Source organism: Heterodontus francisci, chromosome 13, assembly GCF_036365525.1.
Source record: "Heterodontus francisci isolate sHetFra1 chromosome 13, sHetFra1.hap1, whole genome shotgun sequence".
NCBI classification, from domain to species: domain Eukaryota; kingdom Metazoa; phylum Chordata; class Chondrichthyes; order Heterodontiformes; family Heterodontidae; genus Heterodontus; species Heterodontus francisci.
Window position 1 is genome coordinate 74,454,869 of NC_090383.1, and position 27,757 is coordinate 74,482,625.

Sequence of the window (27,757 nt, forward strand, 5' to 3'; positions counted from 1 at the left end):
GCCATTCCCGCCCACCACTCTGTAGGTTCAGTGATAGGAGAAATGATTTCCATCCTGGTCATCTCTTCTACCTGATATTGGACTTGCTTCATTAGTGGGTGTGGTATCTTCCTAGGTGTGAAAAGGCATACAGTTTAGCGTTTTTTCTCAACATAATGCTGTATGTGATCTTCAGTCTTCCTCGATCAGAAAATAATTTTGGAATGTCTTTTTGGAAGTGACTCTTGGATTCTTGTTGCTTAACCTCTTCTACTTTTCTTATAAGATAAAGGTTAATACAGACTCTTTGACTTAAAAGAGAATTCCTGATTCCATAGAACATAGTGTTTCCAATATCTGCTTTCCCTTGAATTGGAAAGTTGCCTGTAGCTTTCCCTTGACTTTCAGTTCAGTGCCTCCTGGGCCATGCAACTGAGTTTCTGTTGGTGCGGATAATGTGTTGACAACCATGGTTTGGTTTCTGATAAAACTGTCACACTTGCTCCAGTATCTAGTTTTAAATTGGTAATATGACGTTGACATATATATCTGCAGACCGGAATGCCTGATTAGGATCATTGATTTCACCAAGGAAGTTTTTGATTTCTCTCCTGGTGGAGATTGTTCAACTTCATTAACAGCTCTATGCTTAAAGACTTTTTCTTTGGCACATCTTCCCAAAATGGCCTACTTTCTTACAGTGGAAGCATTCTGCTTTGTTTGCAGGACATGTTCACACATGTGGGTCTTTTTGGCGCGACAGTGCTGGCAGGGTTTTATGGTGTCTTGTACTCCAGACCACCTGCCTCTGTGGTGCAGCCTGTATGCCTCTACAAGCCGTTTCCCCAACTCTCCATGCTTCCTTCATCCACTGAACAGCTCTGGAGCTGTTTTTCAGTTTCAAAGAAGGGAACATACTCAAAACATCGACAGTCCTCTCCAGTCCCTGTATTTCAAGATTTTTCTGTGTTCTTTTTAAGTAAGATATTTCCTATCTGGTTATTTCATTCCACAGAAAAATACATCACTTTCTGCTGGCATCATTAATAAAGTTTTAATGAGCCTTTACAAGCAAATGTTTCCTTTGCTCCCTTCAATTTTTTTGTTAAAATTTGCATTAAGTTTGTTGGATGTAATGGAAAACTCAGAACAGGATTAACACCAGCAGAATAAGCTGTTGTCGCATATAACCAGTTTTCTGACATTCCTAATAAACTGATTTATATAGTCCAATAATAATTTGGAGCTGGGAAGTCATTCATGAAGGTATAGATTGGTCAGGCGACAATAAAATCACAATAAAGGCATAGGTTATAGGTTAACATCTATTGTCCATTTATTTCTATTATAGTCAGAAACAATCAAAAAAATTTATTCCAACTTACAAAGAAACCACAATGTATTAAATTTGTAATTTAGTAGCAATTACAATGAGAACAGGTTCCATCTAAATGTATATTTGTGAAGACAGTTCATGACAACACAATATACTGACTGTAGCAATCATGAACAAAAGCCACATATTTGCCTTAGTTTTATCAATAATCCTTATTAAAAAGGTAATGCATGAATTAAAGATTTCTAATGGCAACATCTATTGTTTGGCTTTACCTTGTGACAGAACCATCATTTAACATCTTAATAAATATACAGTTACATATTGAGCACAAATTAATATTTTAAAAAATTGAAGTTACAAACAGATTCAATATTTTGCATCATTAAAATAGAAATACAAGTTGCGAAATCCCTCAATGCTCAGTCAGTCCTTCAGCGCATCTCAGTAATCACAGTGAAAGTAGTTCCGTACGGCGCTGTATAATTGTTTGCAAATTCTTGTATGCCAAGTACAAAGTACTTCCATCCAGTACGAAGGACTTTGAAAAAATTCTAAAGAAAATAAGTAAAATTATTATTAGCTAGCTGAATATTTGCATTACTAAAACACAGGCATCCAAATTACAATTATGTCACCATTGTTCTATTCTTCAATTAAGTAATGTCATACTTGAGAGTGACTCTCAGTTATGCTCTAACATGCTGCACCACAGACTGGTGGATACAATTTCCATTTGTGATTTTCCAGCATCATTCATATCACAGCAGGTCATTGCCAAATGAAGGCTAAGCACTCCTCACTGGAACAGAAAGAGTTAAAAACACAATAATGCCAAAAGTTCTACTTTGATGAAAGTTTTTCACTTGTTCCTTGGATACTGGAGCAGCTTAGATTCCTAGTAGTATTTTCTTCCCTTCTCTTTACTAGAGAGCAAGAAAATGAGCAAGAGCAAGAAAATGAGAGAGAACACCACTGAATCTTAGCTCTACAATATCGAATAGGCATGCAGGCCATCAATAAAAGCAACATAGCAAGTCTGCTGAAGACCACAAGTGGCGGGCAGGTAGTCCACAAAATGAACTACAAACCTTGTCATAATTCTTGCTGTTGTTCTTAAAAGAAAGTTATGAAATGTACAGAACAAAACCTTTGCCAATTCTGATGAAAGGTCACTGATGTGAAACGTTAACTCTGTTTCTCTCTCCACAGATGCTGCCAGAAATCCTGAGTATTTCCAGCACTTTTGTTTTTAAACCCGGATATTTCCTGCAATATCTTTTACTTTTTTTTTTTAGGATGTTGTTGGGCAGGACTGGATTAGTGCAAGAGATATCAGTAAAAGTGTTAATACCAGCTAGCACCTAAACATCTGGTGCCCAAGATACTAATTATAATATTGCCCTAAGGGCCAAAGTTTTCTTGTATAGGTGGACAGACAGATATACAATAGACTCTCCTCTGGAGAGGTGCCCATGTTGAAGTGTTTCTCTTTTGTATATTCCTTCACTTGTAAAGCCAAAAAATCGAATGTAATGAATGTTAGCACTATAACCTAAAGCAAAGCATACGTCCTAATAAATTAATTTCAATGCAGACTTTTCATAGTTTAGGATCATGAAGGTGATGAGTGTCAAAGCTAGGAATATATTGCTCTCTCCCACACAGTGTCAGCCTCAAGCACACACACCTTGCTACCTCAACCTAAAACAAGCACATTTTCCTGCACAAGTGACATTGTAACAAATCAGCAATCCTGATCAAAAAGCAGAAAATGCTGGAAATACTTAGCAGGTCTGGCAACATTTGTTTTATTTCTCCCTGCACAGATGCTGGCTGACCTGCTGAGTATTTCCAGCATTTTCTGTTTTTGATAAGCATTTCCAGCATTCACAGTATTTTGCTTTTGTGTCAAGCCTTATGCTTTTCTGAATAAAATTGCAAATTTACTGCCAAATTATGGACAATTGTGAACTGCTTATTTCAGAACTGGGTAGATACCGCCCAAACCTATTTCAAAGAGCAGCCTTACTGCCAATAGAGTTGGATCCAAATTGAGGTCCCAGTGTCCTAACTCATTGCTGCAACCGCTCCTCAGGGAATAGTTATTTGTTATTCGGTTTTGTAATCAGATCTGCTGCATGTGGAATTTGGCCTGATTTAGCTGCAAAGCAAATCAAAGAAGATAACTGTTTGCTTTGCGCACAGTAGTACATTTAGAATACATTTCTAAAATGGTCAAAGGGAATGTATTTTTCTAGGCAGGGTGCATTTTCCACCTTGAAACAAATTTTTATTTTCTGATGTACATACTACTTAATGTCCCACTAAGCCAGTCCAAAACTGTAATGGTAAATAATTTACATTTTGGTAAACTGTACACCTGCCCTTTTTGCAGCCCAGAAATAAACTGTTGATGATATTTGTATGCAATCCCTCTGTTCACTGTTTTGATAAAGGGGTTACCCATTTATTTTAGTCAGGTAAACACCTCACTTAAAATTATAAGTTGACAATTGCAGTGTTCAACTCCATTCACAAATCCTCTATTGATGAAGCAGCCCATACTCAAGGACCTAGACAACATTCAAGCTGGGACTGACAAATGTGAGTGCCATGCAATAAACATCTCAAAAAAGAAAAAGCCCAACCACCAGCAGAATTCCCCATCACCATCTTGGGTGGGTCACCACCACAAATCAGAAACTTAAATGGATAAGCTATAACAACACCATGGCTACCAGAGCCAGGTAGAAGATGAGTTTTCTGACTCACCTGCTGATCCCTCATAGCCATTCTACCATATACAAGGCCCAAATCAGGATTATGATGGAATGTTTATTACTCAGCTGAACAAGTACTGCTGCAACACTCAAGGTCCTCAACACCATTCAGGACAAAGCAGTCTTATTGATTGGTTCCCTGTATTGCAGCTGCAGTATGTACTGCAGTAACTCACCAAGCTTAATTTGACAGCACCCTCCGGCCCTACATCTCTACCACTGAGAAGTCATGGAAACACCATCACCTCTAAATTCCCCTCCAAGTCACATATCAGCGTGACCTGGATATATACTCCAATTCCTTCATCATCAATGAGTCACAATGCCACAAGTTTCTACCCAACACCATAGCAAGAGTACCATCAACACAACACCTGCAGATGTTCAAGGACACACACTACCACCTTCTCAACTTGGATGGGTAATAAATGTAGTTCCGTCAGTTCACCCACATCCCAACAACAAAGAGGAGGGGTAGGGTTGGTTTTCATGTGCATTTTTCATTCCTGCCCACACCCCCAAATACATTCACCCAAGCTAAAGTAAGTTCCACCAGCGTTGACCACCCACCAATACCTTGCTCAAGTGAATATTCTTTACCCAGGAGGATTAGCAGTCAGTGTTGGCAGGTTTTTTGCCCAGTGTTGTCCACATGCATCATTTATATATACAGATTTTTCAGTGGGAAATAGCAATAAGGTCACCTTGGCTGATTTTTCCCTTCCCCATTCCAATGTGCTGTAACATTTCTACCATGAACACAGCTGGGATCCCATGTCTGATTTTAATGCACATAATTCACTCAAGTCCTGATAATCAGTGGGAATTCTACCAGCTCCCAGGTTAACTTTGGTAGAAGATCAGCAATCTCAAGAGAAATGGTAAAAGCAGCTGAAGTGGCTTCAGGGGAGATGGTGGCATAGTGGTAACATCACTGGATTATCAATCCAGAGGCCCTTAATGCCCTAAGGATACGGATTCAAATCCCATCACGCAGCCGGTAGAGTTTAAATTTAATTGATTAAAAAAATTCAATGAATTAACAAAAATCTGGTATTGAAAACTTGTCTCAGTAATGGCACCATGAAACTATCATTGATTGTTGTAAAAACCCACCTGGTTCACTAATGGGAAGGAAATCTGCTGTCCTTACCCGGTCTGGCCTACATGTGACTCCGTGCCCAGATTCCACCAAAGAATAAAATAAGGCCATTGATACATTTCTCTAGGAGGTTAACTGGTCTCCTGCAAAGTTACAGCAAGTGACCAAGAGAACTTCTACAGAATTTCAGGGCCACAATCCTTAATCTAGTAAATGAGCTCAGCAAATTACCTCCATAGTCCTCAGGCATTCAAATCATCTATGGAAGTTGGGATGGCATATCAAGATATGGCTGGCATCAACCTTCCTGACATAATATTTTAAAGGTCTAAAAATGTTGAGGTGGCTGATATAATTACTCTCTCCATGAAAATTAAGTGTTAACCAAGATAGAAAGCAATGAAGACAATGGCTTGAAAACGTCTGCTTTCCAGTTTTTGTTTACCAGTTCAATTTTTGTTGAACTTACTTTTTTAAAAAAACACCCAAAGGTCAGCCTCTTCAGTTTTAAAAATACAGATTCCAAGTTTTACCAAAAAATATAAGGTATATACAGAAAGCAATGAACAAGGTAGAAGAGACAAATAGAATTCCATTCTGATGAAAAGTCACAGATCTGAAACGTTAAATGTTTCTCCACAGATGCTGCCAGACTTGCTAAGTATTGTCAACATTTTCTGTTTTTATTTTTGTTGACAAAGATAGAACTAATTTGAGCTGACATGGATCTTTAGAAGAAAAGTTTAGGTGATATATTAGCTGAGGTATCAGAAGTGTTACAGGCTTTCCATATATTTTTCGGTAAAACTTGGAATCTGTATTTTAAAAACTGAAGAGGCTGACCTTTGGGCATTTTTTTTTAAAAAGGAAGTTCATCAAAAGTTGAACTGGTAAACAAGGACTGGACAGCAGGTGATTTCAAGGCAACCACAGGGGGTTTTGACCCAAGAGTTACCCTTTGTGTGACAAGAGAGAATTTATTACTTAGCATGAAACTTGCATGGTAAAGCTGGTTTCATTTTGAACTGTAAAAGAAAAAGTGGGTTTGGACTAAAGCAGGCAGTTGGAATTTGATATGGACCTGCCAGGAGATCAGAAGAAAAACCAGACAAGTATTACCTCTCTTTGAAGAATCCTTGCTCTTGAAAAGCAAAAGCTTGTATGAAGTTGGACTATTGCCTCCTGCATCTTTTGAAGAAACCCTGAATATTTGCAGAAACCTTGCATCTTTAAAAAGGACTTTTGCATCGAATGTGTAACAGAGAAGTGACACCAGTTGCTGCACACTTTATGGAAGACCTATGTAATGCCTGCTGCAGTTGAATTTCTTTGGAAACCTACCCAAACAGACTGTTCACCCACCTCGCCTGGAAAATTCCTAGTGGCAGCCAACTATTTGACTTTGGGACACTTCGCCAAACCAAAGGACTCTCTTGCAGATCTTTTCAGACTACGTTTCTTTTTATTCCTTCTATTCCTTTGTAACAACTGTAAACAAAAATCCTCTTTTTTTCCAGTTAACTGGGTTTTTGGATGTATGTGGATATGCGTGAGGACTAAGGAAAAACAAGGAGCTTTAATATCTCAATTCGTATATATATTTATTTCATTATTGGTTAAGACTTGGTTTTGTAACAAATGGATAATTTTATTGTTAATTAAAGAAACCTGGTTGATGTGCTTTATTCTGGGGACAAATAGAGTATCTAGTTGACTGTTTCAGTAAGTTGGAAAATTTATTGATATCCTGTGGCCTGTGGAGAGGTGGGACTGAATTAACAGTGCACTCCTCCCGCCTCGGTCGTAACAATAGGCGAAACAATATATTCCAGTCCATTAAAGATGCAATTTGCTGATGTGTAGTTTGTGACTTCTGTATAATCCTTAAAGGCAATACATCTCAAATATTTTGACAACATTTGGAAAAGAAGTCCAGGGCTGGCCAGAGAATTTTGAGTCTGCAGAAGCCCGAAATCTGGCCAGCTTGGGAGTAATGTTACAATACAGCTAAGGTACATAGTGCCGGAAAAACATGAGGAGAACAGTGACTCAGAGGAGTCTGTTACTCCAAGGCGTTTTGTTGAATGATAATTTTCTTTGGTCCACTGACTGGAGATCTGAATTTATATATTTTTTTTTAAAAAGACAATTTTAAAAAGACAAGCTGCCAGCAAAGTCAGCCTTTAAGCTTAACATATCACCTAATTTGCAACATTGTATCCTACACTGCAATGTTTGTGAGGAGAGACACGAAATGTCAGCTAGGTCCCCAGCAAGAACCAAGACGCAGGAAGTTTAAAGGAACTACCTGTTATCTTAGCAAGAAGAAATACTGTTAACTGTGATGTTTGAATCACTGAGTGACTGTCATGTGACAAGCCCCTGTCCATCTGTGGTTTTAAACTGTTGTTTTCTCTGGAGCAAAAGGAGAAGTAACTGGACTCTGACATGAGCAGACCCTAAGTGGGGGTCCCTCTCTCTCTCTCTTCATTCCATAGAATCGTACAGCCTAGAAACAGGCCCTTTGGCCCACTGCGTCCATGCCAACCATAATGCCTATCTATACTAATCCCACCTGCCTGCATTAATTCCATATCCCTCTATGCCTTGCTCATTCAAGTACCTGTCCAGATGCCTCTTAAATGTTGCTACTGTTCCTGCCTCCACCACCTCCTCTGGCAGCTCATTCCAGATACCCACTATCCTGTGTGTGAAAAATTGACCCCTTTGATCCCCTTTAAACCTCCTCCCTCTCACCTTAAATCTATGCCCTCTAGTTTTAGTCACCCCTACCATAGGAAAGAGACTCTGGCTATGTACCCTATCTATGCCTCTCATAATTTTATATACCTCTATCATGTCCCCTCTCACCCTCCTTCACTCCAGGGAAAACAGACCCAGCCTATCCAATCTCTCTTGATCACTCAAGTCCTCCAAACCAGGCAACATCCTTGTGAATCTTTTCTGCACCCTCTCTGGCTTAATCACATCTTTCCTGTAGAGATGACCAGACCTGCACACAGTACTCCAAATGCAGCATAACCAACGTTATGTACAACTGTAACATTACGTCCCAACTCTTGTACTCAATGCCTCAGCCGATGAAGGTAAGGATACCATCGGCCTTCTTCACCACCCTGTCTACCTGTGTTGCAACTTTCAGGGAACTATGTACTTGCACCCCAAGGTCTCTCTGCTCAAGAACACTCCCCAGGGCCCTGCCATTCACTGTATATGTCCTGCCCTGGTTTAACTTCCCAAAATGCATCATTTCGCACTTGTCTGCATAAAATTCCATTTGCCAATCCCTTGCCCACTTTCCCAGTTAATCTATATCATGTTGTAACCTTAGACAACCTTCTTTACTGTCCACTATACCACCAATTTTGGTGTCATCTGCAAACTTACTAATCATGCCCCCTACATTCACATCCAAGTCATTAATATATATGACAAACAGAGAGCCCAGCACCGATCCCTGCGGCACACCACTGGTCACCGGCCTCCAATCTGAAAAGCAACCCTCCACTACCACCCTCTGCCTCCTCCTATCACCAAGCCAATTTAGTATCCAATTGGCTAGCTCACCCTGGATCCCATGTGTTCGAACCTTCCGGACCAGCCTATCATGCGGGACCTTGTCAAAGGCCTTGCTAAAGTCCATGTAGACAACGTCCACCGCCCTGCCCTCGTCAATCCAATTGGTCACCTCCTCAAAAAACTCAAACAAATTTGTGAGAGATAATTTCCCACCCATAAAGCCATGCTGACTATCCCTAATCAGACCATGCCTTTCAAATGCATATAAATCCTGTCTCTCGGAATCCCTTCCAATAACTTTCCCACCACTGATGCAAGGCTCACCAGCCTGTAGTTCCCTGGCTTATCCCTGCTGCCCTTCTTAAATAAAGGCACAACATTAGCTATCCTCCAGTCTTCCAGTACCTTACCCATGGCTAACGATGATACAAAAATCTCTGCCAAGGCCCCAGCAATCTCCTCCCTTGCTTCCCATAACATCCTGGGATACACCTGGTCAAGCTCTGGGGATTTATCCACCTTAAAGTGCTTCAAAACCTCCAACACCTCCTCCTTTGTCATGTTGATATGCTCCAGGATATCGGTGTTCCCTCCCTTGAACTCACTAGCTTCCATGAACTTCTCCACGGTAAATGCAGATGAGAAGTATTCATTTAAGACCTCGCCCATTTCCCGTGGCTCCACACATAGATTGCCACACTGATCCTTAAGGGGACTTACTCTCTCCCTAGCTACCCTTTTAATCTTAATATACTTAAAGAATCTTTTAGTATTCTCCTTTATCTTATCTGCCAGGGAAATCTCATGGCCCCTTTTTGCCGTCCTAATTTCCTTCTTAAGTGTAGTCCTACATCCCTTATACTCCTCGAGGGACTTGCTTGATCCCAGCTGCCTAAACCTGACATATGCCTCCTTTTTTGTCCTGACCAGACCCTCAATATCCCTCGTCAACCAAGGTTCCCTGAACTTGCCAGCCTTGCCCTTCAATCTAACAGGATCATGCCGGCCCGGAACTCTTCCTATCTCACTTTTAAAAGCCTCCCACTTGCCAGACGTCCCTTTACCTGTAAACAGCCTCTCCCATTCAAGTTTTAAGAGTTCCTGTCTGATGCCATCGAAATTAGCCTTCCCCCAAATTTAGGACTTCAACTTGAGGACCAGTCCTACCCTTTTCCATAACTATCTTTAAGCTAGAGTTATGGTCACTGGTCCCAAAGTGCTCCCCCACTGACACATCAACCACCTGCCCAGTCTCATTTCCTAAGAGGAGGTCGAGCGTAGCCCCTTCTCTAGTAGGGCTTTCCACATACTGCTTCAGAAAACTATCCTGGACACACTTAAATTCTTCCCCATCTGATCCCTTAGCACCAAGGCAGTCCCAGTCAATATTAGGGAAGTTAAAATCACCTACTATTACAACGCTATAATTCCTACACCTATCTGTGATTTCCCTACATATCTGCTCCTCCAATTCCCTCTGACTATTGGGGGGCCTATAGTATAATCCCATCAAAGTGATCACCCCTTTCTTATTTCTACGTTCTACCCATATGGCCTTGCTAGACATTCCCCCCGGGATATCCTCTCTAAGTACTGCCGTGATGCCCTCCCTAATCAATAGTGCAACTCCCCCTCCTCTCTTACCTCCACCTCTGTCACACCGGAAGCATCGGTATCCCAGAACATTGAGCTGCCAGTCCTGCCCATCCCTCAACCACGTTTCCGTAATAACTATAATATCCCAATCCATGCTCTGAGTTCATCTGCCTTACCTATAAGGCTTCTTGCCTTAAAGTAAGTGCAGTTTAGCCTACCAGACCTTCCACGCTCCCTGTCATGCCCCTGCCCGGCCTGCCTACTGGTGTTGCTTGCTTTAACCGCAACATTTGCCTCAACTATCTCATCGGAGAGACTACTACTTTGGGTCTCATCCCCTGCCAGACTAGTTTAAACCCTCCCGAGTAGTACGAGCAAACCTCCCCGCAAGGATATTGGTCCCCTTCCAGTTCAGATGCAACCCGTCCCTCTTGTACAGGTCACCTCTGCACCAGAAGCGATCCCAATGATCCAAGTAGCTGAAGCCCTCCTACCTACAGCAAATCTTCAGCCACGCATTCATTTGCCATCCTCCTATTCCTACCCTCACCAGCACGTGGCACAGGGAGTAACCCTGAGATTACAACCCTGGAGCTCCTGCTTTTTAACCTTCTGCCTAACTCCCTGTATTCACTTTGCAGGACTTCATCTCTCTTCCTGTCTATGTCGTTAGTACCAATATGGACCATGACCTCTGGCTGCTTACCCTCCCCCTTCAGAATGTCCTGCAACCGCTCCGAGACATCCTTGATCCTAGCACCAGGAAGGCAACATACCATCCTGGAGCCTTGTTTGCGGCCACAGAAACGCCTATCTGCACCCCTTACGATAGAATCCCCTATCACTACAGCTCTTCCACCCATTTTCCTCCCCTGCTGTGCAGCAGAGCCCCCCATGGTGCCACGAGCTTGGCTGCTGCTGCTTTCCCCTGGGAGGTCATCCCCCCCCCCACCAACAGTATCCAAAGTGGTATATCTGTTTGAGAGGGGGATGGCCACAGGGGACTCCTGCACTATCTGCCTGCGCCTACTACTCCATTTGGCGGTCACCCATCCCTTTTCTGCCTGTGCAGCCATTACCTGCGGTGTGACCACCTCACTAAACTTGATATCCACGACGTCCTCAGCATCACGGATGCTCCACAGTGAATCCACCCACAGCTCCAGCTCCGTAATGTGGGTAGCCAGTAGCTGCAGCTGGATACACTTCCTGCACACACGGTCATCAGGTTTACTGGAAGCGTCCCTGATTTCCCACATAGCGCAGGAGGAGCACATCACGGGGCTGAGCTCTCCTGCCATGACTTACCCGTGGATTAATTAGTTACTCCCTTAATTAAAAAATACTAATTACACTAGCTTGAAAGCTTTCAAATCCTGCTTGTTGACTGATCACCTTTGCATACTCCAGCTACAATTAGAAACCCCTTTGGAGGAAATCATCCGCATCGCTATCTCCAAGAGACTCACCGAACCAGTCATCTATCTCTTCAAACTAAAAGCCTCAGGACCAGCCGAATCACCAACCATCACAGACTTGTACCTTGTTTTATGGACTCCAACTCAACCAATCTACCTTTCCCCACTCTATAACCCATCTGTGTGTGTGTGTGTGAGAGAGAGTGATAGTTGGCGCAAATTCAGCCTGAAGCCTACCGAGTCACCAACTTCCACAAACTGTATACCCCCTTTTATTTCTCTAATTTGACCAATCTATCCTCCCCCCTCACTCTAACCTATTTGTGTGTGTGCGCGCGCGAGAGAAAGTCAGTGCGTGCTTTATTATTTTACTTAGATCGGTTTAAGTATGATAAAGCTAACTTCTTTCTTTGTTAAACTCAAACAAACCTGTCCGATGAGTTATTTTTATGATCACAGCGAATAAACAGCGAATAAACAGCTAAACGCTCATTGAATTGGCAAGTGTATCCTTTTCAAAAAAGTAAACCTGTTGCGGTCAAACAAGGAAAGGGAAAAATAGGGAACCATTCGACCCCTCCTCACCTGATCGTACCAGTGGCTTAAAAATGGTGAGATCTGGGTGCTTAATATTCAAGGATACAGTGTTCAGAAAAGATATGGAAGGAAAAAAAGGGAGGTAGGGTGGCAGTACTGATTAGGGAAGACATTGTAGTGTTGGAAAGGGAGGATGCTGTTGAGGGGGCATCCATTTGGTTAGAGTTGAGAAGTGAAAAGGGTATGATCACGCAACTGGGCATATTCTATAGGCCTCCAAATAGTGAGAGATAGTGAGAGAGAGAGAGAGAGGGAGAGATAGTGGAGCAAATCTGCAGGGGAAATGACAGGGATGTACAAGAACTATATAGTGTGATGATATTGGAGAAATTACCCAAATATTGATTGAGATAATGTTACAGTAAAGAGTGAGGAGCGGCAGGAATTTCTGAAATGTTTCAGGAGAACTTCCTTGACCAGTATGTTCTCAGTTCAACTAGAAAGGAAGCATTGCAGGATCTGGTGTTGGGGAATGAGATAGGCTAATTGGACCTAGTATCTGTGGGGAAACACTTGGGCAAGATTGATTATTGTATCATAAGGTTTAAATTAGTAATGGAGAAGAGCAAGGAACAATCTAAGATAGAACTTCTAAATTGGAAGGGGATAACTTCAAATGGATGGGAGAGGATCTAGCCAGGGTAAAATGGAACCAAAGAGTGACACGAAAAACTGTAATAGAACAATGGGTGATCTTTGAGGAGGAGATGTTTTAGGTAGAGGCTAGATGCATTCCAACAAGGGTGAAAGTTAAGGGAACCGAAGCCAGGGTTACTTAGATGACAAGGGAGATAAAGAATATAATGAAATAAAAAAACAAGGCTGTATGATGCATGTCAGGTGAATTCTTCAAGTGTGAAGCAGGCCAAATACAATAAGTTTACAAAGGAAGTGAAAAGGAAAGTAAGATGGACAAAGAGAGAATTTGAGAATAGAATGACAGTTAACATAAAAGGAAACCCAAAAATCTTCTACCAGCATATAAATAGTAAGAGGGAAGTAAGAGATGGGGTGAGGCCTATTAGTGATAAGAGGGTGATGTATGCTTAGAGGCACAGGCTTGGCTAGAATATTTAATGAGTACTTGGTATTGGTGTTTTTTTTAAATTATTCATTCATGGGATGTGGATGTCGCTGGCTAGGCCAGCATTGATTGCCCGTCCCTAATTACTCTTGAGGAGGTGGTGGTGGTGTCTTATTGAACCGCCACAGTCCTTGGGGTGTAGGTACACCTATAGTGCTGTTAGGAAGGGAGTTCCAGGATTTTGACCCAGCGACAGTGAAGGAATGGCGATACAGTTCCAAGTCAGTATGGTGAGTGGTTTGCAGGTAAACTTGCAGGTGGTGGTGTTCCCATGCATTTGTTGCCCTCGTCCTTCTAGGTGTTAGAGGTCACGGGTTTGGAAGGTGCTGTCGAAGGAGCCTTGGTGAGTTACTGCAGTACATCTTGTTGATGATTCACACTGCTGCCACTCTGTCAGTGGTGAAGGCAGTTGGAGGTGGTGGACAGGGTGCCAATGAAGTGGGCTGCTTTGTTCTGGATGGTGTTGAGCTTCTTGAGTGGTGTTGGAGATGCACTTAACAAGGCAAGTGAGGGTATTCCATCACACTCCTGACTTGTGCCTTGTAGATTGGGGAGACAGGAGGTGAGTTATTCACCACAGAATTCCCAGCCTATGACCTGCTCTTGTAGTCACAGTATTTATATGACTGGTGCAGTTCAGTTTCTGGTCAATGGTAACACCCAGGATGTTGATAGTGGAGGATTCAGTGATGGTAATGCCACTGAATGTCAAGGGGAGATGGTTAGATTCGTTCTTGTTTGAGATGGCCATTGCCTGGCACTTGTGTGGCATAAATGTTACTTGCCACTCATCAGCCCTAGCCTGGATATTGCAGCAAGACCTGGACACAGACTGCTTCAGTATCTGAGCAGTCGTAAATGGTGCTGAACATTGTGCAATCATCAACGAACATCCCCACTTCTGACATAATGCTGGAGGGAAGGTTAATGATGAAGCAGCTGAAGATGGTTGAGCTTAGGACACTACCCTGAGAAACTCCTGCAGTGATGGCCTGGGACTGAGATGACGGACCCCCAACAACCACAACCATCTTCCTTTGCGCTAGGTATGACTCCAACCAGCGGAGAGTTTTCCCCCTGATTCCAATTGACTCCAGTTTTGCTAGGACTCCTTGATGCCATACTTGGTCAAATGCTGCCTTGATGTCAAGGGCAGTGACTCTCACTTCACCTCTGGAGTTCAGCTCTTTTCTTTATGTTTGGACCAAGGCTGTAATGAGGTCAAGAGTTGAGTGGCCCTGGCGGAACCCAAACTGAGCATCAATGAGCAGGTTATTGCTGAGAAAGTGTCGCTTGATAGCATTGTTGACGACACCTTCCATCACTTTGTTGATGATTGACAGTAGACTGATAGGGCAGTATTTGACCAGGTTGGATTTGTCCTGCTTTTTGTGTACAGGACATACCTGAGCAATTTTCCACATTTCCAGGTAGATGGCAGTGTTGAAACTGTACTGGAACAGCTTGGCTGGGACACGACTAGTTTGGAGCACAAGTCTTCAGTACTATTGCCAGAATGTTGGCAGGGCTCATAGCCTTTGCAGTATCCAGTGCCTTCAGCCATTTCTTGATATCCCGTGGAGTGAATCGGGCCGTGAATCCCGTGGAGTGAATATTTGAGGATGTGGATACTTGTGGAGCCTCCTCTTCCTGTTAGTTGTTTAATTGTCCACAGTCATTCACGACCGGATATGGCAAGTCTGCAGAATTTGATCTGATCCGTTGGTTTGGGACCGTTTAGCCCCGTCTATCGCATGCTGCTTCCTCTGTTTGGCATGCAATTAGTCCTGTGTTGTAGCTTCACCAGGCTGACACCTCATTTTGAGGTATGCCTGGGGTAATGCTCTAGGCATGCCCTCCTGCATTCTTCATTGATCCAGGGTTGGTCCCCCGCTTGATGGTAATGGTAGAGTGGGAGATATGCTGGGCCATGAGATTATAGATTGTGGTTGAATACAATTCTGCTGCTGCTGATGGCCCACAGTGCCTCATAGCACAGTGGTAGTGCCACACAACACAATGGCGGGCATCCTCAATGTGAAGACGGGACTTCGCTTCCACAAGGACTGTGCGGTGGTCAGTCCTACCAATACTGTCATAGACATGCACCAGGTTGATTGGGGAGGACAAGATCAAACAGGTTTTCCGCTCTTGTTGGTTCCCTCACCACCTGCCGCAGACTCAGTCTAGCAGCTGTCTCCTTTAGGACTCGGCCAGCTCAGTCAGTAGTTTTGCTACTGATCCATTCTTGGTGATGGACATTGAAGTTCCCCACCCACAGTACATTTTGTGCCCTTGTGACCCTCAGTGCTTCTTCCAATTGGTGTTCAACATGGAGAAGCACGGATTTCATCAGCCAAGGCGGGTGGTAGGTGGTAATCAGCAGGAGGCTTCCTTGCCCATATTTGACCTGATGCCATGAGACTTCATGGGGTCTGGAGTCAATGTTGAGGACTCTCAGGGCAACTCCACCCCCACCCCCCCCCCGACTGTATACCAGTGGGACAGGACATATCCAGGGATGGCAATGGTGGTGTGTGGGACATTATCTGTTTGGTCTGATTCCGAGATTATGACTACGTCAGGCTGCTGCTTGACTAGTCTGTGGGACAGCTCTCCCAATTTTGGCACAAGCCCCTGGATGTTAGCGAGGAGGACTTTGCAGGGTCGACAGGGCTGGGTTTGCCATTTGTTGTTTCCAGTGCCCCGGTCGATGCCGGGTGGTCCGTACAGTTTTATTCCTTTTCTTAGACTTCGTAGTGGTTTGATATAACTGAGTGGCTGGCTAGGCCATTTCAGAGGGCATTTAAGAATAAACCACATTGCTGTGGGTCTGGAGTTGCATATTGGCCAGACCAGGTAAGGATGGCAGATTTCCTTGGCTTAAGGACATTAGTGAACTAGATGGGTTTTTACAACAATTGACAATGGTTTCATGGTCACAATAGACTAGCTTTTAATTCCAGATTTATTAATTGAATTCATATTTCACCATATGCTGTGGTGAAATTCAAACCATGTCCCCAGAACATTAGCCTGGGCCTCTGGCTGTCTAGTCCAGTGACATTACCACTACGCCACCACCTCTCCTAAGGAAGAGGATGCTGACAAAATATCAATAAAAGCGGCGATGGTAGAGTTAATGGATGGGTGAAAACTGATAGGAAGAATGTACTGGAAAGGCTGACTAAGCTTAGAGTGGATAAATTGCCTGGTCTGGATTGCTTAGATCCCATGTGGCTGAAGGAAGTTGGGGTGGAGACAGCGGAAGGGCTTGCCATAATCTTCCAATGTTCCCTAGATATGGGGGAGGTACTTGATGTTTGGAGAGGGGCAAATGTGACACCCGTATTCAAGAAAGGGTCCTAGCAACTACAGGCTGGTCAATTTAACATCAGTGGTGAGTAAGGTTTTAGAAACAATAATCAAGGGGGGAAAAAAGTCAAAAGGCCCTTGAGAGGTTTGAATTAATTAAGGAGAGCCAGCACATATTTGTAAAAGGCTTGACTAATCTAATTGAATTTTTTTTATGAAGTAACGAAGAAGGTTGATGAAGTGAAAGCAATGGATGTTGTCTCCACGGATTTTAAGAAAGTGTTTGACAAACTATCACGTAACAAGCTGGTTAACAAAATTGAGGCTCATGGAATAGAAGGGTCAGAGTCAGCTCGGACAAAAAAAAAAAATCAGCTCGAGGACAATGGCTGTTTTTCAGACTGAAGAATGGTAGACAGTGGTATTCCCCAAGGTTCAGGGCTAGGACCACTGACTTGGATACTGGAATACAGAGTAAAATTTCAAACCTTGAGGTGTGGTAGAAAGTGAGGATGATATCAATTAACTGCAACAGGACACAGATAGGCCAGCAAAATGGGCAGACAAATAGCAGATGGAATTTAATACAAGGAATTGTGAGGTGATGCATTTTGGCAGAAGGGATAGAAAGAGGCAATATAGACTAAATAGTTCAGTTCTAAAGAGTGTACAGAGATAGAGAAACCTGGGGTTCATGTGCATAGATCCTTGAAAGAGGCAGGATATATTGAGAGAGTAGTTAGCAAAGCATATGGGATCTTGGGCTTCATAAATAGAGTTATTGAGCACAAAAACAAGGAAGATATGCTGAACCTTTATAAAGCTCTAGTTAGGCCACAACTTGGGTATTGCTTCCAGTTCTGGTTATCATACTTCAGGAAGAATGTGAGGGTCCTTGACAGGCTGCAGATGAGATTTGCCAGAATGGTTCTAAGGATGAGGGATTTTAGCTACAAGGTTAGGTTAAAGAAGCTGGGGTTGTCCTCCCTGGACCAAAGGAGATTGAGGGCAGATTTGATAGAGGTGCACATGATTATGACAGGTTTAAATAAGGTAGACAAAGAAAATCTGCCCCCATTAGCTGATGGTACAAGGACGCAGGGACACAGATTTAAAATTTTGGGCAAGAGATGTAGGGGGGGATGTGAGGAAAAATGATCTTATGCAGCGAATGGTAATGACCTGGAACTCATGGCCTACAAGACTGGTGGAAGTGGAGATGCTGAATGATTTCAAAAGGAAACTGGATGGGCCCTAGCTTTAAAAACAAGACCTCCAGAGTGCTAATCTCCAGATGGCTTCCTGTACCAAATGCTAGATGGATAAAGGAGAGGAAGATTTGAAAAGGCCAATGTATGGCTGCAAGGCTAGTTCAATAAGGGAAGTATTCCCATTCAAGGACATCTGGAGAACATCTAAAACAAAAAAAAGCTTCCACCAGAACCAAAGTTGAAGCTTGCAGAGAGGGTAAATAGAAGAGTGAGGCAGGATTTTCACAACTATGAAAATGGGTTGGGCAAAGTCTAGGTTTGAGACTAGAGACGAACAACTATGCAGAAAAATTAGTAAACAAGTCGACAGATCAGCAGTTGGAAACAAAAACAACAACTTGCCTTTCTATAGCATCCCAAGGTGCTTCACAGGAATGTATCAAACAAAATTTGAGTCATAAGGAAATATTAGGGCAGATGACCGAAAGCATGGTCAAAGCGGTAAGTTTTAAGGAGCATCTTAAAGAAAGAAAGAGGAAAGAGAGAGAGGTTTAGAGAGGGAATTCGAGAGCTTAGGGCCTCGGAAGCTGAAGGCACAGTCACCAATGGTGGAGTGATTAAAATTGGGGTTGGGCAAGAGGCCAGATTTGGAGGAGCACAGATATCTCGGGCGGCTGTAGAGCTGGAGGAAATTACAGAGATAGGGATGGGCAAGGCCATGGAGGGATTTGTAAACAAGGATGAGAATTTTAAAATCAGGGTGTCACTCAATTAGGAGCTAATGTAGGTCAGAAGCACAGGGGTGATGAGTGAACAGGACTTGGTGCCAGCTAGGACATGGACAGCAGATTTTTGGCTAGCCTCAAATTTATGGAGGGTGGAAGGTAGGAGACAGGCCAGGAGGGCGATAGAATAGTCAAGTCTAGAAGTAACAAAAGTATGGATGAGGGCTTCAGCAGCAGATAAGTTGAGGCAGGGGTAGAGACATGCTATGTTATAGAGGTATAAATAAGGCACTGATCTGTGGTCGGAATCTCATCTCAAAGAGTTAATTATAACACAAGGCTCTTCCCAGACAGTTGCCATGGAGAAGGGTGAAGTTTGTGGCAGGTACCAAATATAATGGTCTTTTCAATATTTAGTTGGAGGAAATTTCAGCTCATCCAGTACTGAATGTCAGACAAGCAGTCTGACAACTTGGAGACAATGGAGGATTCAAGAGAAGTAGTGGTGAGGCAGAGTTGGGTGCCATCAGCATAAATGTTTTTCATGTTTGTGGTTTTGGATGTCACATGTAGATGAGATCTAATGAGGGGCCTAAGGATACATCCTTGGGAGATACCATAGGTAACGGTGTGGGAGTGGGAAGAGAAGTCGTTGCAGCTGAACTTCTGGCTACAACTGGAATGATTAGAATGGAATCAGGCAGGGGCAATCAAACCCAGCTGAACAACAGTATAGAGGCCTAGAGGAGGATGATGTGGTCAACTGTCAAAGGTTGCAGACAACTCAAGAAGGACAAGATTGTTTACCTTTGTCAAAGTCAAAAAGGATGGCATTTGTGACTTTGATAAAGCAGTTTTGGTACGGTGGCAGGTGCGGAAATTTGATTGGCGGGATTCAAAATTTAGTTTTGGGAAAGATGGGCACAGATTTTGGCGGCAACAGCGCATTCTAGGAGATTGGAGAGGAAAGGGAGATGGGGTAGTAATCTGCAATGATAGAGGGATCAAAGGTTTCTTTGAGAAGGGTGATGATGGCAGATTTGAAGGGCAGGGGAACAGTACCTGAGGAGAGACAACCTTTATCAATTTCAACTAACATGGGAACCAGGAAGGGTAGTTGGGCAGTAACCAGTTTAGTGGGAATAGGGTCGAGGGAGCAGGAGGTGGATCTCATGGGCAAGATGAGCTCGGATAGGGCACGAGAGGAGATAAGAGAGAAGCTAGAGAAAGATGCAAGTTCAGGGCTAGGGCAGGGGGGCACCTTAAGAAGTTTGGCCTGGTGGGCTAGGGAAAGGGAGGCTCGTGACAAAAAGGTGCATTAGCTCTTTGAACTTGTTGAGGGTGGATGAGACAGGGAAGATGGGCTGAGGAAAGCGGTTTGTAGTAGCGAAAAGAAGCTGTGAGTTATCTTTGCATTCCAGGATGATTTGGCAATGAATGGCTAAACCAGTTGTCCACCATATGTTCAAGTCTGTGTCCCTTGGACTTAAGGGAGCGAAGATGAGGACCACACCTAGGGAAGAACCACAGTGAAAGAATGGTTTTATTGGGGACCAGGGCATAAAAGGTAGAGGCTAGGGTGGTGAATGGAGGACCAAAGGCTAGACAGTTGGTAAATTGAAAGTGCAGTTGTAAGTGGATTGGGAGAGAGTTCCACCAGGGCAGACATAGAAAGGAAGTAGGGTTTGGAGGGGGAAGGGGGATGTGAGTGGAGAGAACTCAGGGAAGTGATCAGAGATGGTGTTATCTGTGATTGAGATGATGGGACTGGCAAGGCCACATGAGATGGCAAGGTCAAGAGGGTGCCCTTAAATATGGGTAGGGGAGTTTGTATGGAAGGAGTGCAGCAAACTCAGAGGAGAATGTATGATATGTTGAGATGGAGGTTTAAATTACTGAGAATGAGAAGTCGCTCGGTGCAGAGGCTGAGAGAGGAAAGCAGTGAAGATATCAGGGCGGCACAGTGGCGCAGTGGTTAGCACTGCAGCCTCACAGCTCCAGGGACCCGGGTTCGATTCTGGGTACTGCCTGTGTGGAGTTTGCAAGTTCTCCCTGTGTCTGCGTGGGTTTTCTCCGGGTGCTCCGGTTTCCTCCTACAAGCCAAAAGACTTGCAGGTTGATAGGTAAATTGGCCATTATAAATTGTCATTAGTATAGGTAGGTGGTAGGGAAATATAGGGACAGGTGGGGATGTTTGGTAGGAATATGGGATTAGTGTAGGATTAGTATAAATGGGTGGTTGATGGTCGGCACAGACTCGGTGGGCCGAAGGGCCTGTTTCAGTGCTGTATCTCTAATCTAATCTAAATGAGAAAATTGATGTGGTACTTGGGTGGGCAGTGGAGGAATCTTCAAATGCCAAAGAAAAACAAAACATAAATATATTGTGAAAAGACAAAAGGAGAGTGCAAGAATGTATGTCAGTGGATGAACAGATTAAAACTAAACTGAACCTTTAAAGGGAGGCACGTGATAAAATTTAGAGCAAACAATACCAAAACTAGATATATAGAAAGTGTTGTGGCAGGTTCAAAGGAAGTCAAAAGAAAATATGAAAAATGTTGGCAAATATAAAGAAAATAGTATGGGCTTTAATCTACCATGTAAAAAGTAAGAGTTAAAGAGAATGTAGAGTAGCTCAGGAATGAAGAAAGAAGTATTATTGGAGAAAGATAAACATATGACACAGAGATATTAAATGAGTATTTTGCATTAGTTTTTACAAATGTTGATGGAAGTGAGAACATAGGTGTACGAGAGCTGTTGGAGATAACTATAGAAAAGGAATTGGTTCCAGGACAAGGATTGTGAAAGACAAACAGGTTAATAAAGTTAACAAAAACAGACGGTGGATGCAATTTAGCGTGAACATCTGCGGATAATACATTTTGGGAGGATGAGGGCATAAATTAAATAGGAAGACACCGAAGGGTATCTCTTTTGATCCATACCCATGGATTCAAATACATGATTCAATAAATGTACAAGTGAAAGTTGCTAAAGTTATAAAAATGGTTTCAAAAATGAGGGCACACAGTACATGAGTAAAGAGATTAAAGAGGTAACCTTAGGACATAGGTTAATAATTGGTTGGAGGGAAGAGACAGAGAGGATGTATAAAGGGAATGCAATCTGGCAGATGTGGCAAGTAGTTTTCCCCAGAAATCTCAGGATTTTTATTTTACCATATTTACCAATGACTTGGTTGAAGAAATTGAGGGTAGTAAATCCAAGTTTTCAGATGACACTAAATTAAGAGAAACAGTATACTGTGTAGGTGGGAGAAGTTACAGAGGAATTGAGAAGTTACAGAACCAATTGAGTGTGTGGGCAAAACTGTGGTGGGTGAAATTCAATGCAGGAAAGTGTGAGGTATTTTAAAACAAAAGCAAAATACTGTGGATGCTGAAAGTCTGAAATTAAAACTGAAAATGCTGAATATACTCAGCAGCTCTGGAACCATGTGTGGAGAGAGAAACAGTTAACATTTCAGGTCAATGACCTTTCATCAGAACTGGAAAAAGTTAGAAATGTAATAGGTATTGAAAGGGAAAAAGTGTCAGTGATAGGGGGAGTGGAGAGAAAGAACAAAAGGGAAGGTCAATGATAGGGTGGAAAGCAGGAGAGATTAAATCACGAAAGGGTTAATGTTGCAAGGCCAATGGGATTTACAATGGGACAAGTACAGTGTCAGGCAAGCCCCCTACCTGCCAAGAATGAGGGACACATTATTTCACCACATGAACATTAAAACTTAAAATTGCAAGCCCTTGACTGGAAATACATTTGCATAGTAACAGACAGAGTTGGAACAAGCGACAAAGAACCGTGCCCTGACCCATTCAACCAACAATGGACTTTTGATTACCAAATGTTGAAGGTGGGGTGGGGGGAGCTAGCATTCCAGGTTGACTGCTAAGATAGCAGAATCCACAAACACAGAAAAAGTGGTCAGACCAGCTTTAGTCACATGACTAAATGGCTGTTGGAACTTGAACTGAGAAAGTTCCTGGCTCCTGGTTTGAGAAGGCTTCTCTCCTGCCTACTCAACTCTCAGGAAACTGAATCTTGTGAAAACATGCAAACCTCAAAGAGAGAAAAGTCTTCTAAGTGAATAGGTTTAAAAATACTGGACCCCAATGAAAAGCAAGACAACCTACAATCAAGTGAGCTCAAAGCACAGTAAACAAGAAACTCTTCTGAAACTGCCTCAAACCCCTCTCTACTATACTTTCTTCTCCTCTTTTATTTATTTAGAGATACAGCACTGAAACAGGCCCTTCAGCCCACTGAGTCTGTGCCGACCAACAACCACCCATTTATACTAACCCTACAGTAATCCCATATCCCCTACCTATACTAGGGGCAATTTATAATGGCCAATTTACCTTATCAACCTGCAAGTCTTTGGCTGTGGGAAGAAACTGGAGCACCCGGCGAAAACCCACACGGTCACAGGGAGAACTTGCAAACTCCGCACAGGCAGTACCCAGAATCGAACCCAGGTCCCTGGAGCTGTGAGGCTGCGGTGCTAACCACTGCGCCACTGTGCCGCCCTATTTTCTATCCCTATTTGCATGTGTACCGCGTGTGCATGCTAGCGTGGGCGTGTCATATAGCCATAGGTGTTAACCACATTAGAGTTTAAGTTTTAATAATTTTCATTTTTTCTTCTTTAAATGTAAGAAAAAGCTGGAGTGCTCATTTCTTTGCCTTATAATTAGAAATCTCTGAACAAGAATTCAAAGGAAGAGCTCAAAACACTGTTTATAAAATTAAACCCTGTTACAATAAGACCAGGTAAAGATAGCAAAAGACCCCTAAACACCTTTCTCACCTGGTTGTAACAGAAATTTGGGGGCTTATCTGGGATTTCACCCACAGACGAATCAGTGAAATTGGAAGTGCGAAGCCAAATTGTTCCCAATCAAAAAGAGTAAGTTTTCAATACAGGTTTTCTTGTAGTTGTGTGTGATTGAAAACTAACATGTTTGCAAATGAAGCGAGCAGCTCTCCAAGCCAAGGTGAAGTAACTTGGGATAAGTTAAAAGCACTGTTTTGGATGAGCTGAGAAAAATGATGGATCACAGACATGGCAAGGCTAGGAAGTCTGAACTCCTAAGGCTAGTGGCCAACCGTGTTACTCTTGAATCTGAAGAAACAGAAGCAGTGTTAGAAGCAGACTCAGAGAGGGTACTGCGAGCAAAGATACAATTGGAACAAAGGAAACATGAATTAGAGGAAAAAGAGAGAGACAGGAAAAAGAGAGACACAGAGAGAGAGAGAGGCAGGAGAGGGAGAGAGAGGGATTCTTCCAAAAGGAATGTGAAGAGAAGTAAAGGCGGGGGGGGGAGGGGGAAAAGAGAGAGAGAGAGAGAGAGAGAGATAGAATATTCCGGAAAGAATCTGAAGAGAGAGTGCTGAAGCGGCTTGAGTTAGCTAGGAGGTGACAGAGTAACCCTAGTGAAAGCATGGCCAATATGCAGGAGCACAATTCAGGGCTGGGTACAAGATTGCTAAAACTCGCTCAATTAATTCCAAAGTTCAATGAGGAATATGTGGAAGCATTTTTCGTGTCCTTCGAGAAACTAGCAAGACAGCTAAAATGGCCAGCTGAGGCCTGGTCTCCTTTACTGCAAAGCAAACTAACCAGAAAAGCCCATTAGGTGTATTCCTTGTTGCCAGATGAGAGTTCATCAAATTAAGAACTGTAAAAAACACTATCCTTGGAGCATATGAATTAGTACCCGGAGCCTATCATCAAAAGTTTAGAACCCTCAAAAAGCAAGCTAATCAAACTTATATGGAGCATGAAAGAAGTAAGCAGCTGGCTTTTGACCAGTGACTGAGGGCTTTAAAAATACAACACTCAGAGAAGTAATCCTGTTAGAGGAATTTAAAAACTCTCTCCCATGCTCAATAAAGACCCATATAGATGAGCAGCGGGTTCAGGGAGCCCAGCAAGCGGCTGTTCTGGACAATGAGTTTGCTTTCATTTATAGGTCAGTTTCCCAGGGGAGAACCTTTCCTAAGCATGATCCGTTGAATACGAAGGCTGGGGCTGGTGGAGTGGAATGTGAGGACTAGGGGATCCCTATCATGGTTCTGAGAGGGAGGGGAAGGAGTGAGAGTAAAAGTGCTTGAAATGGAATGGATATAATGGAGGGTGCTGTTGGTCATGGTGTGGGCGATCTTCAATTGAGGAGAAGGGAAGACAAAATTGGAAGTGTTGGTATAGAAGATTGCATCGTTGAATCAGATGCAACAGAGACAGAGAAACTGGGAGTATAGAGTCATTGTAGGAAGTGGGTTGGGAGAAAATAAAAATAAAAAAAAGATAGCTTTGGGCTTATCGTAATATTGGTCAGACCCCATATTGGGTATTCCGTTGAGCTCTGGGCACCAAACAGGAAGGGCATACTGGTTTGAGTTCAGGCCAGGTGAGACGGGGGATTTATCAAAATGATACCAGCCTAAAAGGTTTAAATCCTGAGATCAGGTTTAATAAACGTGCATTATATTCCCCCGAGTTTAGATTGAGGAGTGATCTTGTTGAGGAACGCAATATATTTCTAAACAAGTTACAATGATTTATATCAAGTCTCCATTTGGCTGCACTTCGTTGATCTAACTCTGCAAAAAAAAATCAACCAAGCGGCAATGTTTATTTTTATAGAGATCAGTTCAGAAACATTTGAGCAGACACTCTCTTTACCATTAAGTAATTGGCACATGGGTTTACCCAACCTTACCAATTCTCAAATGTTTAACATTCATGTTCTTTTTCTTACCTTCCTGCACTTTTTAAGCTTTTGCTTCCTTTCGTATTTTTTGTCCGCTTTGCTGTTGTCATTCAGACTTTCTCCCAAATACTCCACCAAAGGCTCGTACTTGTCTGGAAGAAAAGCAATGTGAACTTTTTTAGAATTCGATATCCTTTTGACCGGTTCTGGCTCTTGCACGCTTTCGCGTTTATGTACGTTTGCTGTTTCCTGGATCTCCTCAACAGTCGGCAGAACATCGACTTGTTTCAACTTAGTTTTGAAATGTTTTATATTTTCCCATGTAATTGATTGGTCAATTTGAAGCAAGCTTTCTTGGTCAGTCTTTTCCCTTTTGCCCTGAAAGTTGGTAAAACCAATGAATGGCAACTGCCTTTTTACCCTAGATTTTGTCTTTTCCACAGGCATTGTCATAATTCCGTAAGAGCAGAACTTTTGCACTATCGCGTCCAGATAAACAATGTAACCTGCACTTTGGTACGACAGGAATCTCAACCTTGGCCAGTCCATACTCTTTATCTAATTTACATGCATCAGACTGAACCAATCGATCGAAGTTGTATTTTCTGTATTCTTGTGCAGAGTTTCTGACACTTTGCGAGAGCAGGGGAGACTTGGTTACATTATTTGATAATTTCGCTGCTAACCAATGCAACAATTGGCAGTTAAATAGTGTCTTCAGGACAGAAAAACATCCCGAGTCACTTCACAAAGGCATGAGGATAAAAGACATTCAACCAAAGAGGGAACCGACGAAAAGCTGACACAGAGAGATAGGTTTTAAGGAAGATCTGGAGTGGCAGATGAGCTCAGGGAAGGTATTCCAAACCGTGGGAGATAAGCGACTCAATGGGTGGCTTCCATCGGTCCACAGTTGTGTGATTGTTTTTTAATCAAATGTAAAACGTAAGACCTAATAAAGTTTTTTTTATCTTAAATAAGCCTGACACTTAACTAAAATGTCTGTAAGATGGACTTGCTCCTAAATATGCAGTAATTTTCCAACCACAGAATATTCAAAATGGTGTAAGACAAGAGGCTGGAGTCAGAGAATTGGAGAGTTCAGGAACCCTTGTGGTGGGAGCCAAGAACAATCCCTCCAGTTTTGCCAAAGTTTATTTATTTATTTAGAGATACAGCACTGAAACAGGCCCTTCGGCACACCGAGTCTGTGCCGAACATCAACCACCCATTTATACTAATCCTACACTAATCCCATATTCCTACCAAACATCCCCACCTGTCCCTATATTTCCCTACCACCTACCTATACTAGTGACAATTTATAATGGCCAATTTACCTATCAACCTGCAAGTCTTTTGGCTTGTGGGAGGAAACCGGAGCACCCGGAGAAAACCCACGCAGACACAGGGAGAACTTGCAAACTCCACACAGGCAGTACCCGGAATCGAACCCGGGTCCCTGGAGCTGTGAGGCTGCGGTGCTAGCTGAAGAAAGCTAAGACTCATCCAAGACTGGATGTCAGACCAGCAGTGTGACAGCACAGAGGCATTGGAGGGGTTAAAAGAGGTGTTATCGACATACATGTGGAAGCTGGCATCATGTCTGTGAATGATGTCACTAAAGGAAAGCAGATGGATGAAGACAAGGGGTGCCATGAATGAATCCTTGGGGGACTTTGGGATGGCAGTACACAGGTGGGAAGAGAAGCCTTTGCTGGAGATGCTTTGTTAGGAATTAGCCCACTCACGTTCCAATGTGCTGCCACCAGCCCTTTAAGGAGCAGATCATCTGGCATACTGACTTTTCCAAGTCTAAAAACATATGTTATGCCAGGTGGTGCGATTTGGGTGGTTCCCGCTGTTCAGCTCTCCACCTGACACACAGCAAGTCAGTTTTTATTAGGATTTAACCCCTTGGTGTTTTATTTTTCAAATAAACAGACAGCGACAGGTTTTCTTGTGGGTTTTAAAAAACAGAAAATCAATTGTTTATTGATCAGTATGCCTTATCCCCGAAATTGTTGCAACCACAACCACTCACACATTCGCTCGCACGCACACCCACACACACACAAGAAGAGACAGATGGAGAAGTAAAAAAAAAAGGTGACTTTTAGTGGGGGAGGTCACAAATTCTTTTGGAAATCAAGTTCTCAATGGTTGCAGGTAGATTTCTCTCTTGATTGAAGGTTCAGTTGACGTTGGTGGGACACTTCAGGTTCACTGCTGTCTAATGTAGATGTAGGATTTTAGAGCAGGGCACGTGCCTTCTGGCTTTCTGGAACACAAGCTGCTAGATGTTGTTTCTCTCTCTCTCTCTCTAGC

The 27,757-nt window shown here is 42.9% G+C and overlaps 1 protein-coding gene across 1 annotated transcript; it reads right to left on the bottom strand.

Moving 5' to 3' along the window:
- Positions 1-1,302: 1,302 nt before the first annotated feature.
- On the bottom strand, positions 1,303-26,140 carry LOC137376804 (uncharacterized). Its single transcript, XM_068045825.1, has 2 exons — positions 25,478-26,140; positions 1,303-1,869 (listed from the first exon to the last, which is right to left on the bottom strand). Exons 1-2 carry the CDS (start codon positions 25,976-25,978, stop codon positions 1,750-1,752), a joined length of 621 nt encoding a protein of 206 aa, XP_067901926.1. The 5' UTR covers positions 25,979-26,140; the 3' UTR covers positions 1,303-1,749.
- Between the last annotated feature and the right edge of the window lie 1,617 nt (positions 26,141-27,757).

What these genes read in the sequence shown, in the direction of transcription:
- LOC137376804 (XM_068045825.1), bottom strand. Translation starts at nt 25,978, where the DNA reads ATGGACTGGCCAAGGTTGAGATTCCTGTCGTACCAAAGTGCAGGTTAC. An exon ending in AGCTTAAAAAGTGCAGGAAG is followed by an intron (nt 1,870 to 25,477) that starts GTAAGAAAAAGA and finishes TATTTTCTTTAG; the next exon opens with AATTTTTTCAAAGTCCTTCG.